The sequence below is a fragment of the Myotis myotis genome, unplaced genomic scaffold (assembly GCF_014108235.1).
Source record: "Myotis myotis isolate mMyoMyo1 unplaced genomic scaffold, mMyoMyo1.p scaffold_m19_p_26, whole genome shotgun sequence".
NCBI classification, from domain to species: domain Eukaryota; kingdom Metazoa; phylum Chordata; class Mammalia; order Chiroptera; family Vespertilionidae; genus Myotis; species Myotis myotis.
Window position 1 is genome coordinate 1,741,920 of NW_023416331.1, and position 20,847 is coordinate 1,762,766.

The window sequence follows — 20,847 nt, forward strand, 5'->3', positions numbered from 1 at the left end:
CTCACAACTCTCTCTCTCTCTCTCTCTCTCTCTCTCTCTCTCTCTCTCTCTCTCTCTCTCTTTCTCTCTCTCTCTCCTCTCCCCTCCTCTCTCTGTGAAAATCAATAAAAAATATTTGGAAAAAATACTAAAAACAGCCTAGCCTCTTTGGCTCAGTGGATAAAGCGTCAGCCCACAGACTGAAGGGTCCCAGGTTTGATTCCAGTCAAGGGCACATGCCTGGGTTGCAGGCTCTATCCTTGGCCCTGGTCAGGGTATATGCAGGAGGCAACCAATTGATGTGTCTCTATCACATCGATGTTTCTCCCTCTGTGTCTCTTCCCCTCCCTTCCACTCTAAAATCAATGGAAAAAATATCTTCCGGTGATGCCCTAGCTGGTCTGGCTCAGTGGATAGAGCGTTGGCCTGCGGACTGAAGGGTCCCGGGTTTGATTCTGGGCAAGGACATGTGCCCGGGTTGCAGGTGCAATCCCCATTAGGGGTTGTGCAGGAGGCAGCTGATCAATGATTCTCTTTCATCATTGATACTTCTTTCTCTCCCTCTCCCTTCCTCTCTGAAATCAATTAAAAAATTTTAAAAAAATATATATCCTCAGGTGGGGATTAACAACAACAACAAAACAGATGAACAAACAAAACAAAAACAGACTCAGAAACAGAGGTCAGCCCTAACTGGTTTGGCTCAGTGGATAGAGTGTAGGCCTGCGGACTCAAGGGTCCCAGGTTCGATGCCGGTCAAGGGCATGTACCTTGGTTGCGGGCACATCCCCAGGAAGGAGTGTGCAGGAGGCAGCTGATCGATGTTTCTCTCTCATCGATGTTTCTAACTCTCTATCCCTCTCCCTTCCTCTCTTTAAAAAATCAAAAAAAAATATTAAAAAAAAAAAAAAACAGAGGTCAAATTGATGGTTGCTAGAAAGGAGGTGGTTGGGGAATAAGCAAAAAGGGTGAATGGGAATATAGTCAGCTAGAGGCCCAGTGCACAGATTCATGCTCCGGTGGGGTCCCTCAGCATGGCCTGCAGCGATCAGCTGAAACCTGCACTCCAACATCCCCTGAGGGCTGTAGTAGTTCGAGAAGTGGCAGGCAGCCAGGGAGAAGCCCGAGCCCCAGCCAGGCGCTCCCATTCATCCCGGCCCTGCTGCACCTGCTGCCACCCAGTGGGCTCGCTGCCACTCCCCTGCAGTCTCTGCGCTCCCATCCTAGGGCCATACCATGCACCCGTGACTGAGAAGCAGCCATGGGCTCACACCCTGTCTGTCCCAATGCCGATCCCAATCCCAGTCCTGGTTCGGATGAGGGAGGGGCGTGCAGGGGGAGTGTTCCTGGGAGAGGCTGGAGCCGCAGCAGCTGCACTCGCCAGCCATGAGCCCAGTGTGTGGTGCCTATGGGTCAGCAGAGCAGCGCTCTCATTGTGGGAGCGCACTGACCACCAGGGGGCAGCTCCTGCTTTGAGCATTTGCCCCCTGGTGGTCAGTGCATGTCATAGCGACCGGTCAAATGATCAAATGTTCACTTAGGCTTTTATATATATATACTGAGTGGCCAGATTATTATGACCACCCCATCAGTACTTTATTGGGCCACCTTTTGCTTTCAATACTGCAGTGATTTTTCTTGGCATTGACTCCACGAGATGTTGAAAGGTGATGCGAGGAATCTGACACCATGCCTGATGAATAGCACTGTCCAGTTCTGTGAGATTTGATGTTGTGGAACCAGCTGCCTGATGGCTCTTTTACCTTCGTCCCACAAATGCTCAATTGGATTGAGATCTGGTGATTGTGGGGGCCACCTAAGCAAGGTAAAGTCTCCCTCGTGTTCTTGAAACCACTCCTGCACAATATGAGCACTGTGACATGGCGCTTTGTCTTGTTGGAAGAAGCCATCTCCACTGGGATACGCCATCAACATGATAGGATGAACCTGATCAGCAATGACACTTAGGTATGTTGTGCTATTCAGACGTTGTTCCACACGAATTAAAGGACCCAAATCATGCCAGGAAAACATGCCCCAAACCATAACACTGCCCCCACCAGCTTGAAGGGTTGTACTCATGCATGGGGGGTGTACGCTTTCATGCTGTTTCCGCCAAATTCTCACTCTGCCATCTGCATGATGCAACTGGAAACATGATTCATTGGACCACATGACTTTTTTTCCAATGCTCGACTGTCCAATCCTTGTGTTCCTGTGCGAATTGGAGACGTTTTATCTTGGTAACTGCAGACAGCAAAGGTGTTCGAACAGGCCTTCGCTTCCATATCCCATACGATGCAGTGTACGGCTAATGTGCCTACAAACGTCAGGTGGTCGTAATAATCTGGCCACTCAGTCTATAGACTAGAGGCCTGGTGCATGAAATTCTAGCACGGGTAGGGTCCCTAGGCCTGGCTGGAGATCAGGGCCAATTGGGGCCTTCTGGTTGCCGGTCGGGGCCTTCCTTCGTTCTGCACTGCTCCCTGGTGGTCAGTGCACATCATGGCGAGCAATTGAACTCCCAGTCTCCCAGTCGAACTCCCGAGGGGACAATTTGCTATTAGGCTATTATATATGTACTAGTGGCCTGATGCAGGAGCCCCACTATCCAGCACCCCAAAGAGGTAGTCCCCGCCCAACCATCTGGGGCTCCTAGATGGACTGCCCCAAAGAGGTAGGCCGGAGCCGGGGGTCCCGCCACTGTCCCACGCGGAGCAGGGGACTCCCAGGCCTCACCGTGTGGAGGCCTCTGCCGGGCCCCACCTCTGGGCCAGTTCACACAGAGGCCTGTGGAACCCGGCACAGGCGCGCAGAGGCCTCCACTAGGCCCCGGCCCCGCCCCCGATGCCGCAAGTCCCTGCCCATCTGCGCCTGCTGCGTATGCAGCCTCCTGCTGATCAGTCATTATCCATGAGGGCATCCTGACCATTTGCATATTCCCCTTTTATTAGTATAGATTATAGATAGATAGATAGATAGATAGATAAGATTATGATAAGTTTGCACGGCTACAGATAACAACTAGGATTAATAGGGTGATCACATTGTAAAGATATATAAATGTGGAGTCACTTTTTGAACACCTGAAACTAATATATTTTGTATCAATTACAAATAATACGTATATTATATATATGGGTATACATATATTTAAATTATATATAATTTTTTTAAAATATATTTTATTGATTTTTTACAGAGAGGAAGGGAGAGGGATAGAGAGTTAGAAACATCGATGAGAGAGAAACATCGATCAGCTGCCTCCTGCACACCCCCCACTGGGGATGTGCCCACAACCAAAGTACATGCCCTTGACCGGAATCGAACCTGGGACCTTTCAGTCCACAGGCCGACGCTCTATCCGCTGAGCCAAACCGGTTATGGCATTTAAATTATATATAATTTTTAATATTTGAATGAACTCTGGACTCTTGGTTAACAATAAGGTATCAATATTAGTTCATTAATTGTAACAAATGGACGATACTAATTAATATATTAATAAGAAAGTAGTGAAGGATGTAAGGGAATTCTGTACTATCTTCTCACTTTTTCTGTAAATTTAAAACTTTTCTATAAATAAAGTTTACAATAACAAAACACAATGGGATAGGACATATTCACCTGACTGTCTGAAACTGGAGAGACTGTTTATGCCAAATACACAAAGAGCAGCTCTCTTATGCATGTTGGTAGCTGCTGTGAGTAGGTCCTTTTTTGTTTTGGTTTTTATCACAAATAGGACTTGTTATTTGTCACCCTTAAGTCTGAGGTAAGCAGAGTCTTGGCCTGGGCCTCATGTCCATCTGCCCATTCACCTTGAGCGCTGTCTCATCCCCAGTGGGCTTTCCAGAGCTGTACCCTTCACCATGAAGCTCTGCGAGTTGCCCCCATTCAAACTTGGGCTTCTTCAGCATTTGACTTCTCCTTCTTTTTTAAAAAATATGTTTTTATTGATTTCCAAGAGAGGGAGAAAGAGAGAGGCAGAAAGAGAGAAACATCGGTCAGCTGCTTTCTGCATGTCCCCTACTGGGGATCAAGCCCACAACCTGGGCATGTGCCCTGACCGGGAATCGAACTGTGACCTCTTGGTACATGGGTAGATGCTCAACCACTGAGCAACATCGGCTGGGTAGCATTTAACTTTTCTAACAAAGTAACTGTGGAGCGGGTTAATAGATTGGCAAACCTTTCCATGTCTTTTCCAATGCTACCTGGAATCAGCTTATTGGCATCTTTCAAGTCATTTGTCTGCACTCTTAGGTCATGATTTTCATCATCTTCTGGATTTGGCAGGCCTGTTGTTGAGATAAGAGGTCTTCTGAATTTGTTTTAAAATTTTTTAAATTAAAACCAATACAGACAGATGAAGCAAATAACCATCAGCAGTCTTGACATCAACATGAGCTTCAATCATGGTCAGCCACATTTTTATCATGGAGCATTCTGACTGACACGGGTAAGATCCAGGCCACGACACGGGTAAGACCCAGGCCACGACACGGGTAAGACCCACGCCACGACACGGGTAAGATCCATGCCACGACACGGGTAAGACCCACGCCACGACACGGGTAAGATCCACGCCACGACACGGGTAAGATCCAGGCCACGACACGGGTAAGACCCACGCCATGGGAGTTAGGCAGCTTGGGCCCTGAACACCTCAGTAATCTGGGTTTCTAACTGCAGTTTCATGGATCTGCAGGTCAGTGAAGCTCACCTAAAAGACATGACCCCTGAGGCCCCCAGACGCGATTTTGGTTCCTGAGTTCTCGGGACTAGTGTTTTCCCAACCTTTCTTACATTGCGCAGAGCTGGCGCTCTCTCACGCCGGTTTTTCTTGGAGAACAGATCAGACACTTCCTTCTTGGCTCCTTTTTGCCACCTTTTGTGAGCACTTGCCCACCACCACCGTGCTGCTCACGGAGCCCCAGAGGCTGTGAGTAGGTGTTTTGTTTTGTTTTATCTTTTTAAAAATACATATTTTTAGCCCTAGCTGGTTTGGCTCAGTGGATAGAGGGTCCCAGGTTTCATTTCAGTTGCAGACTCCTCCTCAGCCCTGCGCCCTGATCAGGGTTAGTGCAGGAGGCACCAAATGATGCGTTTCTCTCTAAAAAATCAATGGAAAAATATCTTTTGGTGAGGATTAAATATATATATATATATATATATATATATATATATATATATATTCTTCAGATTTCAGGTAAGGGAGAGGGAGAAACATGGGCTGCCTCCTGCACGCCCCCTACTGGGGATCAAGCCCAAAACCTGGGTATGCGCCCTTGACCAAAATCGAACCCGGGCCCTGCAGTCTTCGGGCCAACGCTCTATCCATTGAGCCAAACCGGATTTTTAACTCTGATGAAGAAAAGCTTACTTTTACATTGTAATCTGCATTATAAACAGGTCTGTAAGGGAAAATATTAACACCTAAGGTCTAGGTGGTTTCTGATTAGTAAGTGGAGTTCAATGAATGAGGTTGCAGAGCCCAGTTATAGTTCATTAGACGCTGGATAAAGTTAACCTACTGCAACGTGTACAAGTGTCATAAATAAAGCTTTCTGCCGCCAACGTTTTCACGTTTTTATTCTCATGGTGACAAGTCAGCAGCCTCTGGGAACTCCCGCGTGTGCAGTTCCCTGCGCTGCTCGGCGACGGAGGCGCAGCGGGCCGTCCTGAGGCCGAGTGCGCGCCGCCACGTGGGCTCGCGGCCCCGTCTCCGTCCGGCGCCGAGCGGGACCCCGGCCGCGGCTCAGCCGGCCGCAGCCTCCTCGGTTCGCTGAGCTTCAGGGCCCGGGCTCGGGCGCCGCTTCCGCCAGGACCCCGCAAGGCGGACCCGCTTCCCACGGGAGAACAGCCCACCCGAGGCCGCGGGGCCGCCGCCTTCCCCTCCCCGGGATCCCGACTTCCCGCACGTGACGCGGCGACGCGGGACCGGGCGCTCCGGGGCGTGGGCGAGGGAAGCCCCGCCCGCCGGGGCCGGGCCGGCCGGGGCGGGGCCGGGGCGGGGCCTGCGGCGCGGGAATCCCGAGCCGCCGCTCCCGCCGGCTCCCGCCATGGCCCCGGCGCTGCTCCTGGTCCCGGCCGCCCTGGCGTCTTTCGTCCTGGCCTTTGGCACCGGCGTGGAGTTCGTGCGCTTCGCCTCCCTTCGGCCTCTTCTCGGAGGGCCCCCGGAGCCTGCGGGTCCCGGTGAGCGGGGGCCGGCGGCCCTGCGCGGGGAGGCGGGCGGGAGGCAGGAGCGGGGCGGGGCCCGCGGGCCCCACTAGGAAGTCGGGGCAGCGGTCCGGGCAGCGGGCAGTGCGGCCCGAGGCCGAGGGGCGGCCGCGCGCGGTGCGGAAAGTGCTTCGTAGCCCGGCGGGGAGCCGGTTAGCGGGCCCTCTGGACGCGGGGGTTGGGGGGGCCCGGGGCTCCCCCGCGCGCCTCGGTGCCTGCCCGGGAACGCCCCCCGACCCTGAAGGAGGCCCGGGAAAGGGCGGACACTGCGAGGGGAGGGGAGGCGAGCCGGGCGCAGCCGAGGGATGAAGCGTTAGGGCTCTTGAAAGCTTGGAGAGACACGGCCCAGGACCCCCAGAGGAGACGAGGGTCGGGGATGTCTCCCACCATCTTCCTGTTCTTCTCTTTCCCGACTCCCCCAGAGGCACCCCAAGGCTGGCTGGCCGCCTTGCAGGACCGCGGCGTCCTGGCTCCCCTGGCGTGGGATCTGGGGCTCCTGCTGCTATTTGTGGGGCAGCACAGCCTCATGGCGACGGAGACAGTGAAGGTGTGGCTGTCCCGGTACTTTGGGGTTCTTCAGAGGTCGCTGTACGTGGCATGCACTGCCCTGGCCTTGCAGGTATGCGGCCCTCAGGGAGAGTCTGGGAAGGATGCCCTAGACTGCGGGGGGCAAGGACCTTAGGCTTCCGACAAAGGTGTGGGTGTAGGAGAACTCGGGGTGTTCAGGACTCTAATCTCAGCTTCCAGTCTTCCACAGCACACACCTTACTTTATATCAGGAAGGGTGCACTGTCCTAGCTGGTTTGGCTCAGTGGATAGACCGTCAGCCCGAGGACTGCAGGGTCCCGGGTTCGATTCTGGTCAAGGGCATGTTCCTTGATCCAGAGTCGGAAAAGCAACCAATTGATGTGTCATTGACAGACATCAGTGTTTCTCTCTGTCTCCCCCTCCCTTCTACTCTCTCTAAAAAATCAATCTAAAAATGTGCTGGGTGAGGATTCACAAGAAAAAGGTGCACCTTGTCATTCCCCAAGCACGCCCGCCATGTGCACCTCGCCCCTGCAGGTTGTCGTCCCGCCCGCAGCGCTCTCCTCAGCCCTGCCCTATCTTCAAACCCAGGGGCAGGCTCCCTAGTTACTGTGATTTTTATTTACTCACTAGAGGCCCGATGCACGAAATTGGTGCAAGGGCCTTGGCCTCGGCCCGCCCACTGCAGCATTGTCCGGAAGGACGTCCAGTCTAATTAGCATATTACACTTTTATTATTATAGATATAGATGTTTTTTAATCCTCACCTTAGTATATTTTTCCATTGATTTTCAGATAGAGTGGAAGAGAGAGGGAAAGACAGAGAAATATTGATGTGAGAGAAACATCAATTGGTTGCCTCCTGCACGCGCCCGACCAGGGCCGTACTGGGGGAGGAGCCTGTAACGGAGGTACCTGCCCTGGACAGGAATTGAACCCAGAACCCTTTGGTCTGCAGGCCAAGGCTCTATCCATTGAGTCAAACCGGCTAGGGCCAGGCTTCCTAGTTAGTACTCGCCGTCTTCTCAGTGGGTGCTGGGCATAGGCTGGTCCGTGCGCCTCTCTGGCCACCCTCACCATCCTGTAAGCGCTCTGGGAAGATACGGGTCACCCTCATATCCTTGGAACCCCACCCAGCACCTCCACGAGCTGAGTGTTGGTGATGCTCGAGGTAAAGATGGGGAGGGCTACAAGCCGTCTGGGGTGGGGCAGCCTGTCTAGGTCTCCCAGCCCCTCTTCCTCCCCCAGCTGGTGATGCGATGCTGGGAGCCCGTCCCCAGAGGCCCTGTGCTGTGGGCAGCTCAGGCCGAGCCCTGGGCCACCTGGGTGCCCCTGCTGTGCTTCGTGCTGCACGCCGTTGCCTGGCTCCTCATCTTCAGCATCCTCCTGGTCTTTGACTACGCGGAGCTCATGGGCCTCAAGCAGGTGAGGCCCGTTCCCTGCCTTCCATCCTTTCTAGAACACCTCTCGCCTTGCCAAGGACTTCCCGCTCCTCCTCCCATGCTCGGCCACCTTCCTCTTGCTCCCGCCTCAGAGGCCAGAAGCCTCCTGGGCCTGTGGAAGGTTCCTGGCCTGGAGATGAGGGTCAGGGGCCCAAGACCTAGAAGGGGGAGGTTCCTGGGCCTGAGTCATCGAGGGGGGTACCTGGCAGGGAGGAGAGGTGACAGCTGTGAAAGGCCCCGGCTCCCTGACTGCTCCCCTCTCCTAGGTGTACTACCACGTGCGAGGGCTGGGCGAGCCCCTCGCCCTGAAGTCCCCCCGCGCTCTGAGGCTCTTCTCCCACCTGCGCCACCCGGTGTGCGTGGAGCTGCTGACGGTGCTGTGGGTGGTGCCCACCCTGGGCACCGACCGGCTCCTCCTCGCTCTCCTCCTCACCCTGTACCTGGGCCTGGCTCACGGACTTGACCAGCAAGACCTCTGCTACCTCCGGGCCCAGCTGCAAAGAAAACTGCACCTGCTCTCCCGGCCCCAGGAGGGCGGGGCCCAGTGAGCAGGTGCCTGGTGTCAGGCCCTGCACTCCTCTCCCCTGGGGTGCCGACCCCTGGCCACCCAGGCCCTGGCTTATTCAGGCTGGAGGCCCCGATCCACGGGCCGAGGGCCGTCCATCCACTCCACTCCCGCCCATCTAATGCCCTAAATCCCGAGTGTCCGCGCTCCGAGGCCCACTCCTCGCCAGCCAGGAGGGGGCGGGGATGCAGGTCTCACAGCTGAGGGCGTGACTCCCCTTCCCAGCCTCAGGGCGATGGGTCCCGCCTGGCTACTCCCGGGCACTCGCCTGCATCTCAGGGTCCCCTTCTCCGTGTCACTCGCGCCCAGGAGCTGGCGCAGCCGCCCCGCCCCCCGCCCTGCACCTCGAGGCCCCCTGGTTCCTGCAGCTGAGTTGAGCGGCCTCTTGGCCCTTCGTTCGGGTACGGCTCCCTGTTCTCCCGAGGAACACGCGCGGCGGGAAAATAAATCGCAGCCGGTTTCTCTGCACTTGGCGCGCGGTTTGTCGGAGCCGCGGGGCACAGTTTGGGAAGGACCTGCGGAGCCGCGGCCCAAGCCCGGCACCTCGCGCCCCCGCGACCGCTGGGCGGCGGCTGCGCCCTCGGACCCGCCCCGCCTTCCGGAGCGGCCCGGCCCCTCCCTCCACATCCCCGACCTGGGCCCTGGGGGCCGGGCGCGAAGGGGCGAGCTCCCCAGGCTGCTGCTTCCCGGCCTCTCCTGCCGCCCCCCACGACCCCTGCCGGGCGCCCGGGACCACGCAGGACAAAGGCTGCCCGAGGCCGAGGCGTGGGGAGGGGCGGCCGGAGGCGGGGAGGGCGGGCCCGGCTCCGAGCAGCTGCCGCTTCCTCCCACGTCCCTCGAGGGGCCTGAGTCACGGGCGCCGCCCCGGTCGGCGGGCTGGGGGCGGGCGCCTGGCTCCCGGGACAGCGGTCCGGAGCCGGGTGGGTGGGGGCCGGGACGGAGGGCCAGGGGCGACGGCGCGCAGAGGAGGCCTCGCGCTCCCCACGGGGTTGGCGGGAGCAGGTCCCGCCCCTCCTCGGGCCCCGCCCCGCGCCCCCATCCCTCTCCCCATTGTCCTCTGACGGAGTGGTCGCCTGCCCGGTCTCAGTCTGCGTCCCTCCCGGGCTCCCCGCCTCCGGATCTCCACGACCCTCGCCTCCTCGCTCCCTCCGGACGCCGGGCCCCGCGGACCCTCCGGGCGCGCAGCGTGTGAGTGCACCGAGGGCTGGGGAGCCTCCGGCCCGGGCCGGCTGCTCCTCTTCACGCCGGGACGTCCGTCTGCCCGGTGCGATGCCCGGTCCCGGGGAGCTGAGGCGGAGCCGGGCTCCGCGCTCCTGGGTCCCGGGCACCGCGGGGGGAGGCGGGACGCGCCGGAGGGTGGACGCCGGGGTCTGGGCCCGCGCCGGCGCCGGGTCTGGAAGTCCCCGCGGGAGGGAAGTCCCCGGCCCTCTGGGGCGGCGGGAGGCGGGCGGAGCGCAGCTGGAAAGGGAGCCTGGACCTCGGGGCCGCTGCGACGCGCCCGGCTGTCCCAGCCGGCTGCCCTTGCCCCTGGACCTCTCCACCCTCCGCCCCTCACCTCCCTGACACCCGCTCGGGTCCCGCAGGCCCCTCTCCAGCGGGACTCGCTGACCTCCGTCCCCACTCCCACGCCCCCTGGCCCTCACCCGCAGCCTCACACCCACTTCTCTCTCTCGGTCCGTCTCTGGCACCCGTGAACCCTGAGCTGCCAAATCTGAATCTCCCTCTTCCTCTGCCGCTCCCCCCCCCCCCCCCCCATCGGCTTGGCCCATAGGCGTTTCTTCACTTCTGGTTTCCCTCTCCCGCCGCACTGCCTGTCCTCCCCGCCCTCCGCGTCCCACCTCCCGCGCCGCTCTGCCGTCCAGGCTCATCCCCGGGGCCTCGGCAGCACCTCCTCCCTGCTCTCTGCCTCCAGTGCGCCTTACCTGCACCTCGAGGGACCATGGCCACCATCCCGGACTGGAAGCTACAGCTGCTGGCCCGGCGCCGGCAGGAGGAGGCAGCCGCGCGGGGCCGGGAGAAGGCGGAGCGGGAGCGCCTGTCCCAGATGCCAGCTTGGAAGCGGGGGCTCCTGGAACGCCGCCGGGCCAAGCTTGGTCTGTGTCCTGGGGAGCCCAGCCCTGCGTCTGGGCCTCCAGAAGCTGGGCCTCCAGACCCAGACAAGTCTGCGGTCCTGCTGGAGGCCATCGGCCCAGTGCACCAGAACCGATTCATCCGGCAGGAGCGCCAGCAGCAGCAGCAGCGGCGGAGTGACGAGCTCCTTGCAGAAAGGAGGCCTGGGCCTGCGGAGGCCCGGGAATGGAGACCCAGCCCAGGGGAGATACAGGATCCAAGTCCCAAAGAAAGAGAGCCCAGGGAAGAGCGGCTCAGCCCCAGGGAAGCCGGAGACAGGAGGCCGGGGGTAGGGGGAGCCCGAGAGTCAAGCCCCAGGCCTTCGGAGGCCCGGGACTGGCCGCTCCCGGGAGAGGCTGGAGACAGGGCCTCGGGGCTGCCAGAGGCGCGGCGGTGGAGGCTGAGCCCGGGAGAAGCGGACGGAGGTGTGACCCCGGCAGAGCCTGGAGAACAAAGCCCCAGGAGGAAGGAGGCGACCGGGGGGAGGCTGAGCCCAGTGGAGTCTGACGGCCAGCACTTGGGCCCGACGGAGGCCCCTAAATGGAGGCCTGGCTGCGCAGAGTCTCCGGAGCAGAGGTGGAAGCCACTGGAGGCGTCAGAATGGAGTCTGAGCCCAGGAGACGGGAAAGGCAGCGCGGAGGAACGTGGGAGCAGAGAAGACAGGCGGGCTCCCGGGGCGGCCCCCGAGGAGCTGACCGGGCTGCCCGGGACCCCGGCGCATGAGGCTGCGGGCCGCAGCTCCGAAGGCGGGCAGACCGCAGAGCGGAGCCCCAGCCCCGCTGAGGGTGGGGAGGGGGACTCCAGGCTGCCCGAAGGGTGGAAATGGACCCTGCTCTCCGGGAAGGCTCGAGAATGGACAGCCAGGGACCCAGAGACTCAGACTCGGAAGCCAGCCCCTCCGGAGCCGGCCGGGAAGCCCCTGGGGCCTCTCGGTGCGGAGGCTGCAGGGGAGGAGGCGGGGGCCCAAGGCCGGCCCCCGAGCGCCCTGCAGAGCCGCTGCGCTGGGCCCTGCCCCCTCCCGCCCGAGGACGCGCGGCCCGGAGGCTCTAGGCAGCAGGAAGAGGAAGCGGAGGAGCCGCGGCCCCCACCCGCCCCGCTGTCTCCCCCACCACCGGCCCCCCAGTCCCCTGGGGATCCCCTCATGAGCCGGCTGTTCTATGGGGTGAAGGCAGGGCCAGGGCTGGGGCCACCCCGCCGCAGCGGGCACACCTTCACCGTCAACCCCAGGCGGTCTGCGCCCCACGCAGCCCCTGCCGCTCCTGCCCCCGCTGATGCTGCGGCCCCCGGGGCCGGGAAGAAGCGGTACCCGACTGCGGAGGAGATCTCGGTTCTGGGGGGCTACCTCCGCCTCAGCCGCAGCTGCCTTGTCAAGGGGTCCCCTGAAAGGCACCACAAACAGGTAGGGAGCATCCAAGCCAGACTTCGTAGCAGCCCACTCGCCGTGCCCTCTGGGCTCTGAACTCCACCTTTCTCTCTGACCCCTGCTCCTGGTCCTCTGGTCAGCCTCCCCCGCCCTCCTCTGCAAACACCCCCTCCTCCTCACAGCCCCTGTCCATGGCCAAGCCTCGAGGGTCTGCCCACAACCATGCTGTCCCTGGGGTGTCGCAGGGTGTGCCCCGACTGCTCCCTCTCTGCTCCCTCTGGCTCTAAGGCCCCCGATTTCTTTCCTTCCTTTCCTCTGAGTCTGTGACCCAACCCAGCTCATCTGGTGGGAGACAGGCCAACAACCTTGACTCTGTGACAAGCAGGGTCACCAGGATGACAGCCCTCACAGCTTCCAGGGGGAAATGTGGGGCGGGGGCGGGGGGGGGGGTGGCTTTGCGGTTCTAGAGAGAAACTGAAGGAAGAAGTGAGTGGAGGGAGGCCTCAGAACCCCAAGGAAGAGAGGACAGCTGAGTGGCCACGGCCTGGGCTGGAGGGCGTGGGGAACGGAGCAGGGCTGGCCAAAGAGCAGGTCTGCCCCTGGGTGAGGCTCATAGAGGCCATTAGAGTGGGCCACCTCAGGCTGCACCCCCAGCTTCGGACAGTGCCGCCTCTCCCAGCCTGCCGCCTCTGCCTTCCTCCCGGCCTCGCCCGCCCTTCTCAGGACTGGCTCACACTGGGGTTCCCCTCTCGCTGGCCTCTCCCTCCCCTTGGCGTAGAAAAAGAGAGAAGTGAACGTGGAGGCATTGCTGAGAGCAGGAAGTCCAATGGGAGTTGAGGACAGGGGTGGGGCCAAGGCCAGCGGAGGGTCAGAGGTCAGACTGGAATCAGGTGTGCAGGAAAGTGGGAGAAGCCAGGCTAAGGACTCCCTGGCCTGGCCCTGGTCCCACCCCTTCCGCAGTCCCTTCCAGCTCATACCTGTCCCCCGAGACGGAAGCCCTTCCTGGTCTCCAGTCCTCATCCCACATGTGCCACCCTCAGACCTGGTTTCTGTGTCCACAGGGACCACAGGCTAGGTTCAGCTTGGGGGTCATTGTCCCCCGCTCATCATCACAAGGAGCTTAAGTGCCCACCCCGAGCCTGCGACTGCAGTGAGGTAGGTCAGGAAGGCCAGGGCGAAGTGTTCAGAAAAGTCACTTCCTACAGAGTCAGCTGGCTTTGCTTTTGGGGTGGACAGAGCCGAGGGAGCATGAAGTTTGGGACCCAAAGTCCAGGGCCGTCCCGGTGCAGGGCAGGACCTGTGGTGGTGACCGTACCTGGGTCAGGGATCTGGGAGCCGGAAGCAGATCGCCCAAACAGGAAGCTTGGGGTGGGGGCCGGAAGGCGGGGGGCCGAGTGGGGACTGGGCCCTGCCTGCCAGCACCACTCAGGATGTGGTGAGAGGAGGAAGCGGGGCGGGGTGGGGGTGGGGCGGAGCAGCGCTCTGCGGACCACAGGCCTCCCCCTCGCCCTTTCAGGCTCATGAGGGGCTAGCTTCCCTGTCCCAGCTCTGCCCCCTAGTTCAGGGATAGGAGCACCCCACCGCCCGCCTCCTTCCCTAAGTAACATCTGCAGGCCAATTCCACCAGCCTTATTCAGAGGAACCCCAGGCTTGCCCCGGGCCCAGAGCCCTCCCTCTCCAGCCCCCTCGGGACCTTATATAGCTGATGAGCCAGTGAGTCACCCCTCCGCACCCCCTCCCGTGCGGGCTGTACATTCCTGGGAAGCCCAGTCAGAAGTTGGGGTTGGGGGAGGGAAGCAGAGTGTGGAGAGAGTCAAACATGGACTGAAAGCAAATAAAATGAGCCCTTTATCAGCGTGTCTAACACTGCAGAGCTCGTCCCCGAAGGGGGCATGAAAAGAAAAGAGACCTGGGTTCCCAGAAGTTTGGGTAAATCTGTCAGTCACAGAACCAGAGCTGGCCCCTTTAAGAAGTTTGGATGCAAAGGGTCTGGCTGCTGTCACCAGTTCTATCAGCCATGTCACGGACAGGTCAGCTGTGCGCAGGCTGGGCTCCCCCGGCCTTGGTCCTCTGCTGGGACCTCATCTGGGGTCTGCATGAACCCCTCCTTACCCAGTAAAGCATCTCCCAGTCTCCTGTTGACAGAAGACACAGGGCAGTGCAGCGCAGGGTGAGTGGGAGCTGGAGGCAGGGGGAGCGGGAGTGGGTGTGACTGATGTGTGGCTGGGAGAGGGGCATTGGGTATGTTGGGAGAAGAGTGTTCCAGGCAGAGGGGGCAGCGGGTGCCGAGGCCTGCGGGAGTGCCTGGGCCTGTGTGGCTGGAGGGAGGATGCCCAGAGTGAGGGTGTGGCCATGGCAGCATCCTCCAGACCAGTGATGGCGAACCTTTTGAGCTCGGCGTGTCAGCATTTTGAAAAACCCTAATTTAACTCTGATGCCGTGTCACATATAGAATTTTTGATCTTTGCAACCATAGTAAAACAAAGACTTATATTTTTGATATTTATTTTATATATTTAAATGCCATTTAACAAAGAAAAATCAACCAAAAAAATGAGTTCGCGTGTCACCTCTGACACGCGTGTCATCGGTTCGCCATCACTGCTCTAGACTTAGACCTTGGTCAGGCTCTAGCTTTTGTCCTGGTGAGGTGGGGAGCCAGTGCAAGAGGGACAGTCCCTGAGTTTCAGGCTCCAGGGGGGACCCATGTTAGCAACTTCCTGTCCAGCCACCTTCCAGGCTTTGCTGAGGCTCAGGGGTGCAGGGAGCCAGCCCCAAGTGTCTCAAAACATGCTGGGAAGGCCCGATAGGTCTGGACCTTTCCAGGGAGTTCGCAGGAACCTCCTGCTTTTTTTATATATATATATATATATTTTTTTTTTTTATTGATTTTTTACAGAGAGGAAGGGAGAGGGATAGAGAGTTAGAAGCATCCATGAGAAACATCAATCAGCTGCCTCCTGCACACCCCCCACTGGGGATGTGCCCGCAACCAAGGTACATGCCCTTGACCGGAATCGAACCTGGGACCCTTCAGTCTCCAGGCCAACGCTCTATCCACTGAGCCAAACCGGCCAGGGCAACCTCCTGCTTTTTGCTCCGAGTTAATCCCACGCTGGCCCGTCCCTTCCCCTGAGCTTCTGAGGAGGGCCCAGGGCTGCGGGGGGCGGGCAGCAGTGAGGACAGCGGGCTGTTTTGGGGGAGCCTGTCCCTCCCGTCTCCTGTCTGGGGTGCTCCTGTCTGCCTGTCCCTCTGTGCACTCTCACCCCACCCTGCGTCTGCCAGACCCTCCCCTCTGCCCTGTCACCTCCCCGGCTGCACCTCGGGACACCCTGTGTTGAGGGAAGAGCACTCCTCGGGCCCTGCTGTGGGTTGCCTTGCTTTTCCCTGGGACCCCTCCAGGCCGGCTCCACGCTCACCTCGGGAGGCTTCCCGTTCTGATCGCAGGACTATGCCCACGTTGTCCTTTCCCTTCTGCCTCCCGCCCGCTGGTCCTGCGTTACTCACCTCTGCCCCTGCCAAACGCAGGCCCAAGTCTCATGTTTTTGAAACTGATCGAAGGAAAACTGGGCCCCGGAGGGGTGGGGAGGGCAAAGGCAGCGGGTGCCCAGATCCAGCCCCACGCCCACCTTGCACGGGGCTGAGGTGGGTGACCTGCCTCCTTTGCCCCCCACCCCCCAGCTCAAGATCTCCTTCAGCGAGACAGCCCTAGAGACTACGTACCAGTACCCCTCCGAGAGCTCGGTGCTGCGGGAGCTGGGCCCGGAGCCCGAGGCCCCGGGCGCCCCCGCGGCCCAGCCCGACGACGAGGAAGAGGAGGAGGAGGAGCTGCAGGCGGAGCCCCGGGGCGGCCTGCGCTCCAAGGCGCTGCTAGTGGGTGAGTGGCCCGCCGCTGGCGCGAGGGCGCCGCCTGGCGTCCAGAGCAGACACTGCGGTCCTGGAGGAAAACGTTGGCGCTGGAAGGGCTCGCCAGGTCCTTGAACGGATGGAGAAGCTGAGGTCCTGGAGAGCAAAGTGCACATCGGGTCTCCCGAGTGTAAAACCAGGGCTTTCCTCGAGCTCCCCTGGGTGGGTTAGAGCTCGGGGTTTGGGTCAGTCAGGCCTGAGTGTGAATTTTATCTTCTCTTATGGTTGTGGCCTCAGGCAAATAACCTGACGGTTGGCCTCAATTTATTATTATTTTAAAAAATTTTTTAAATATATTTTACTTATTTCAGAAAGGAAGGGAGAGAGAGATAGAAACATCGACGACGAGAGAGAATCATTGATCGGCTGCCTACTGCACACGCCCCCTACTGGGGATGGAGCCCATAACCCAGGCATGTGCCCTTGGCCAGAATCAAACCTGGGACCCTTCAGTCCACAGGCTGATGCTCTATCCATTGAGCCAAGCTGGCCAGGCAAATTTTTATTATTATTTCTTTTATTTTAGAGAGAGTAGAAGGGAAAGAGGATGAAAGAGTGATGTGAGAGAGACACATCGAGTGGTTGCTTCCCACACGTACCCTGACTGCAACCGGGGATTGAGCCTGCAACACAGGTACATATCCTTTACCGGACTCGAACCCAGGACCCTTTAATTTGCAGGCCAACGCACTAAAACAACTGAGCAGCCTGGCTGGTTTGGCTCAGTGGATAGAGCGTCAGCCTGTGAACCGAAGGGTCCCAGGTTCGATTCTGGTCAAGGGCACATGCCTGGGTTGCAGGCTCAGCCCAACGTGCAGGAGGCAGCCAATCAATGATTCCCTCTCATCACTGATGTTTCTATCTCTCCCTCTCCCTTCCTCTCTGAAATCAATAAAAATAAATAAATAAATAAATAAATAAATAAAACCACTGAGCACACTGGCCAGAGTTCAATTTATTACTGAAAAGGAGTTAAAAATAATTGCCTCCTGGAGTCACTGAGAGGGTTAAATAATTTTAATGAAGCACCTAGAACAGTGGTTCTCAATCTTCTGGCCCTTTAAATACAGTTCCTCATGTTGTGACCCAACCATAAAATTATTTTGTTGCTACTTCATCACTGTAATGTTGCTACTGTTATGAATCGTAATGTAAATATCTGATATGCAGGATGGTCTTAGGCGACCCTGTGAAAGGGTCGTTTGACCGCCAAAGGGGTCGCGACCCACAGGTTGAGAACCGCTGACCTAGAACCATGGCTGGACATCACATCACTTCACCGCACCTGGGGTTGTTGGGAGGCTGTGATAAGAATGCCTGGCAGAGTATGAGGGAATGAGTGTGGCTGCTGCTGTTCCTGGTAGGAGCAAGCACTCAAGTGTGGACAATGTTAGACAACTTCCCCGTGCTCCTGGCCCTCGGGTGGGCGGGTGGGGAGCCGGAGGCAGAGGCTGGCACTCACCCCCCGTTATCGCCTCTCCCACAGATGAGTCCTGCCGGAGGTGACCCTCTTTCAACACAGGGACCTACCTTCCTCCTTCCCGAAATGAAGATCCTGGGTCCCGGAAGTTCAGAACAGACGCCCCTGAAAGGAGCCTGGCAGGAAGGGCAGCCCGCGTCCTCCGACCTGCTGTCCCCGCCCTGTCTCTGAGGACAGAGCCCAAAGGCCACCTCGCCCCCAGTCCCCAGAGTGAGTGCCAGCTGTGCTCACGCTCCCTGGGCGGCCCAGTCCCAGGCGGAGGCCGAGCTCACGGGAGGGGTGGAGGAGAACCCTCCATCTGTGGGCACAGCACACCTCCCGGCAGCCTTCCTCGGGAGGCCGGCCCAGTCCTTTCATAGGCACCTCTTTCTCCTGTTCCTTAGGCACTGCCCTTCGTTTACAGCTCCTGCTTCCTCTCTCTTTTTAAAAATATTTTTTTATTGATTTCAGAGAGGGAGAGGGAGAGAGATAAAAACATCAATGATGAGAGAGAACCATCAATCGGCTGCCTCCTGCACGCCCCGACTGGGGATCAAGCCGGCAACCCGGGCCTGTGCCCTGACTGGGAATCGAACCGTGACCTCCTGGTTCACAGGCTGATGCTCAACCACTGAGCCCCACGGGCTGGGCTCTTGCCTCCTCTCTTGACCATAACCGGGTTTACAAACACCCCCAGCTCCCCTCCCAAGGCCCCAGGTTTACAAGCCACGCCTGTTCCCATGTCCGCGGGAGCCTAGTCCCTGTCCCCCAGTCACCTCACCGGGTGTGGCCTCCTCCGCTTTTGCTCAGTGTTACTCCGCCTCAGTTTTCGCCAAGAGGGAAGGCTGGGAATCTTAGCTCTGAACCCCCATCTGGTTATTTAATTCTGTTCCTCTTCATGGTTCACAAATGAATTGCAAGGGTTCGGTGTGACTAGCGAAGCGCCTCAGTTCTCCCCGCCTTCTCCTTCCTTATCAATTGCCTGTTTTTAAAGACAAAAACAATGTTCATAATAAAGTGGAGCTCTTTCCAACTCTCCTGTTGCTGCTCCTTCTTTAGAAAAAAAAGTGTATGTGAGGCTGCTCTGGTTCGTCCAAGCCTCTGCCCGCTTCCTATGGCCAAGAAGGGGAAGTGGCCGGGCTGTGGGCGGGGTGGGCGGAGCTCGGCGCTGCGGCGGGAAGCTGGGAGCCCCCAGCGGCTTCTCCAAGGGCTGGTTTGGGGAAGGGCAGTGGAAGTATCCGCCAGACATGGCCAGTGCAGTGAGGGCAGACTAGGTTGGCTAGGCTCAACCCCACGCCTGGCACCTCGTAGACAAAAAAGTTATTTCTAGAATGAATGATTCAATGAGTCAATCAGCAGATGAAAAGAGCGAAGGAACTGGAAGCAGAGGATGCTCTGAATTCGAGGGGTCCAGTATTCAGAGGCCGATGGCAACGCAAGCAGCAGGCAGTGTGCCAGTGGCTAACCCAGAGTCCTTCACCCCAAGACTCGGCACCAATAAAAAATCTGAAAAACAGAGTGCAGGGTCCTGAAAGGGTCTCCTCTGATGGAAGCAGGTGTTCTCAAAGGTTTAAGATCCACGCTGCCCTGGCCAGTGGCTCGGTTAGTTGGAGCATCATCCCGTGCACAAAAAGGTTGTGGGTTCAGTCCCTGGTGAGGGTATGTATGGGAGGCAATTGATAGATGTTTCTCTCTCACTTTGGTGTTTCTCTCTCTCCCCCTTCTTTCCTCTCTCTCTAAAATCAATAAAAACATGTCCACAGGCGAGGATTAAAAAAAAAATCCATTGCTATTTCATGGCTTTGTTGCCCAAGTATATAGTTGGGAGATTTTCCCATTTCGAAGAATTCTATCTTCTACAAATGTGGGAGATCTGAACTTTCCTTACCAGGCCAGTTTTTAGTTCTCCGGGGTAGGAAGACATGCTTGGATAGGTATGGTCCTGTCCATAGAGGACGCCCAGTTGGAGGGACCCCACTAAGAACAGGATGTACTAGACAAATTGATCTAAACATATGCCAACAGCCTCTAATTTACTAGCAGGGGGACCAGTTCAGAGAGGCTGTGGGTATGGAGGGTAACAGAATCTTTAAGGTAGTAGCTCATTAGGTAAAGACCCTCATCTGTTTGTTTGTTTTTTTAATTAATTAATTTATTTATTTATTTTATCCTCATCTGTTTTGACCCAAGAAAGTAGAGGCAGGAGGCCGAGAGATGCCAGGGGTGCCCACAGTCCATCTCAGAAACCAAAAGCAGTGCGTCCAAGAAGTCAATGACACGGAATTACCAGTGGCTGTTAATTGGAATAACCATGTTTTGTTTCTCGACAGTAGTGTCTGACAAGTCCCATTAATCATGAAGCATGACGCACGGTCAAACAGGTCCGACAGCAGGGTCAACTAACAAGGTCTGCTCACTTGTAAATACGCAGCCACCAGTGCACTTCGCAAGCTGTTAGCAAACATGCAGAGCACAGCTCGGGCATGCCTTATTCGGAGATCTTTTATTTTTACTGATTTCAGAGAGGAAAGTAGAGAGAGAGAGAGGGAAACATCGATGATGAGAGAATCATTGATCGGCTGCTTCCTGCAGGTCCCCTACTGGAGATCAAGCCCGCAACTGGGAATCCAATCCTGACCTCCCGGTTCATAGGCTGACACTCAACCACGGAGCCATAGCCGCCAGACTAGTTCGGAGAGCCTTTAAAAGTGCTTTCTGAGAGAGCATCAAGAAAGCAAGCACCTGTTCTCCCCGCAGGTCCTCGCTCGGGCCTAGCCTGTGCTCACCGCTGCTGCAGACAGGGCTCCGAGCGAGCTCACTCCCTGTCAGTGTGGGCTAATTTGAAATGAAATTCCAAAATACACCTTGCTTTTTTTGGGGGGGGGCCTCCATAGAACTTACATGCTTTATTTATTATGTATTTTTTCTTCCCCCCTCCCCCTTAAATGTAATTCGGTAAGGGATTTTTGTCTGATTTGTTCTTTGCTATATCCCTAGCAACTACTAGCCGTGGGCAAACTAGGCCCGCGGGCCAGATCCGGCCCGTTTGAAATGAATAAAACTATTGAAATAAAAGACCGTATGCTTTTATGTAATGATGCTTACTTTGAATTTATTATTATTTTTTTTAAATATATTTTTATTGATTTTTTACAGAGAGGAAGGGAGAGAGATAGAGAGTCAGAAACATCGATGAGAGAGAAACATCGATCAGCTGCCTCCTGCACATCTCCTACTGGGGATATGCCCGCAACCCAGGTACATGCCCTTGACC

General features: G+C 57.6%; 2 protein-coding genes across 6 annotated transcripts; both read left to right on the forward strand.

Annotated features, from left to right (window-relative positions):
• Positions 1 to 5,979: 5,979 nt before the first annotated feature.
• On the forward strand, positions 5,980 to 9,204 carry NRM (nurim). The gene is made up of 4 exons (XM_036356414.1): positions 5,980 to 6,177; positions 6,624 to 6,820; positions 7,978 to 8,154; positions 8,438 to 9,204. Exons 1-4 carry the CDS (start codon positions 6,045 to 6,047, stop codon positions 8,717 to 8,719), a joined length of 789 nt encoding a protein of 262 aa, XP_036212307.1. The 5' UTR covers positions 5,980 to 6,044; the 3' UTR covers positions 8,720 to 9,204.
• A 586-nt stretch (positions 9,205 to 9,790) lies between these two features.
• On the forward strand, positions 9,791 to 20,668 carry PPP1R18 (protein phosphatase 1 regulatory subunit 18). 5 transcript variants are annotated; one of them, XR_004975271.1, is made up of 5 exons: positions 9,791 to 9,924; positions 10,649 to 12,244; positions 15,890 to 16,085; positions 17,601 to 17,804; positions 19,904 to 20,668. XR_004975271.1 is itself a non-coding variant. In XM_036356412.1 (4 exons), exons 2-4 carry the CDS (start codon positions 10,676 to 10,678, stop codon positions 17,618 to 17,620), a joined length of 1,785 nt encoding a protein of 594 aa, XP_036212305.1. In that variant the 5' UTR covers positions 9,791 to 9,924; positions 10,649 to 10,675; the 3' UTR covers positions 17,621 to 18,606. The 5 variants fall into 5 exon arrangements, 2 of the variants coding, with proteins under 2 accessions (XP_036212305.1, XP_036212306.1); XR_004975270.1 differs by lacking the exon at positions 19,904 to 20,668 and adding an exon at positions 19,764 to 19,894; XR_004975269.1 differs by lacking the exon at positions 19,904 to 20,668 and adding an exon at positions 17,978 to 18,606.
• Positions 20,669 to 20,847: the final 179 nt, after the last annotated feature.

Excerpts from the sequence above, each read along its gene's own strand:
- NRM (XM_036356414.1), top strand. The coding sequence starts at position 6,045 with ATGGCCCCGGCGCTGCTCCTGGTCCCGGCCGCCCTGGCGTCTTTCGTC. Across the intron at positions 6,178-6,623 it reads CCCGGAGCCTGCGGGTCCCG|AGGCACCCCAAGGCTGGCTG; the intron begins GTGAGCGGGGGC and ends CGACTCCCCCAG. Across the intron at positions 8,155-8,437 it reads AGCTCATGGGCCTCAAGCAG|GTGTACTACCACGTGCGAGG; the intron begins GTGAGGCCCGTT and ends CCCCTCTCCTAG.
- PPP1R18 (XM_036356412.1), top strand. The coding sequence starts at position 10,676 with ATGGCCACCATCCCGGACTGGAAGCTACAGCTGCTGGCCCGGCGCCGG. Across the intron at positions 12,245-15,889 it reads CTGAAAGGCACCACAAACAG|CTCAAGATCTCCTTCAGCGA; the intron begins GTAGGGAGCATC and ends CCCACCCCCCAG. Across the intron at positions 16,086-17,600 it reads CTCCAAGGCGCTGCTAGTGG|ATGAGTCCTGCCGGAGGTGA; the intron begins GTGAGTGGCCCG and ends CCTCTCCCACAG.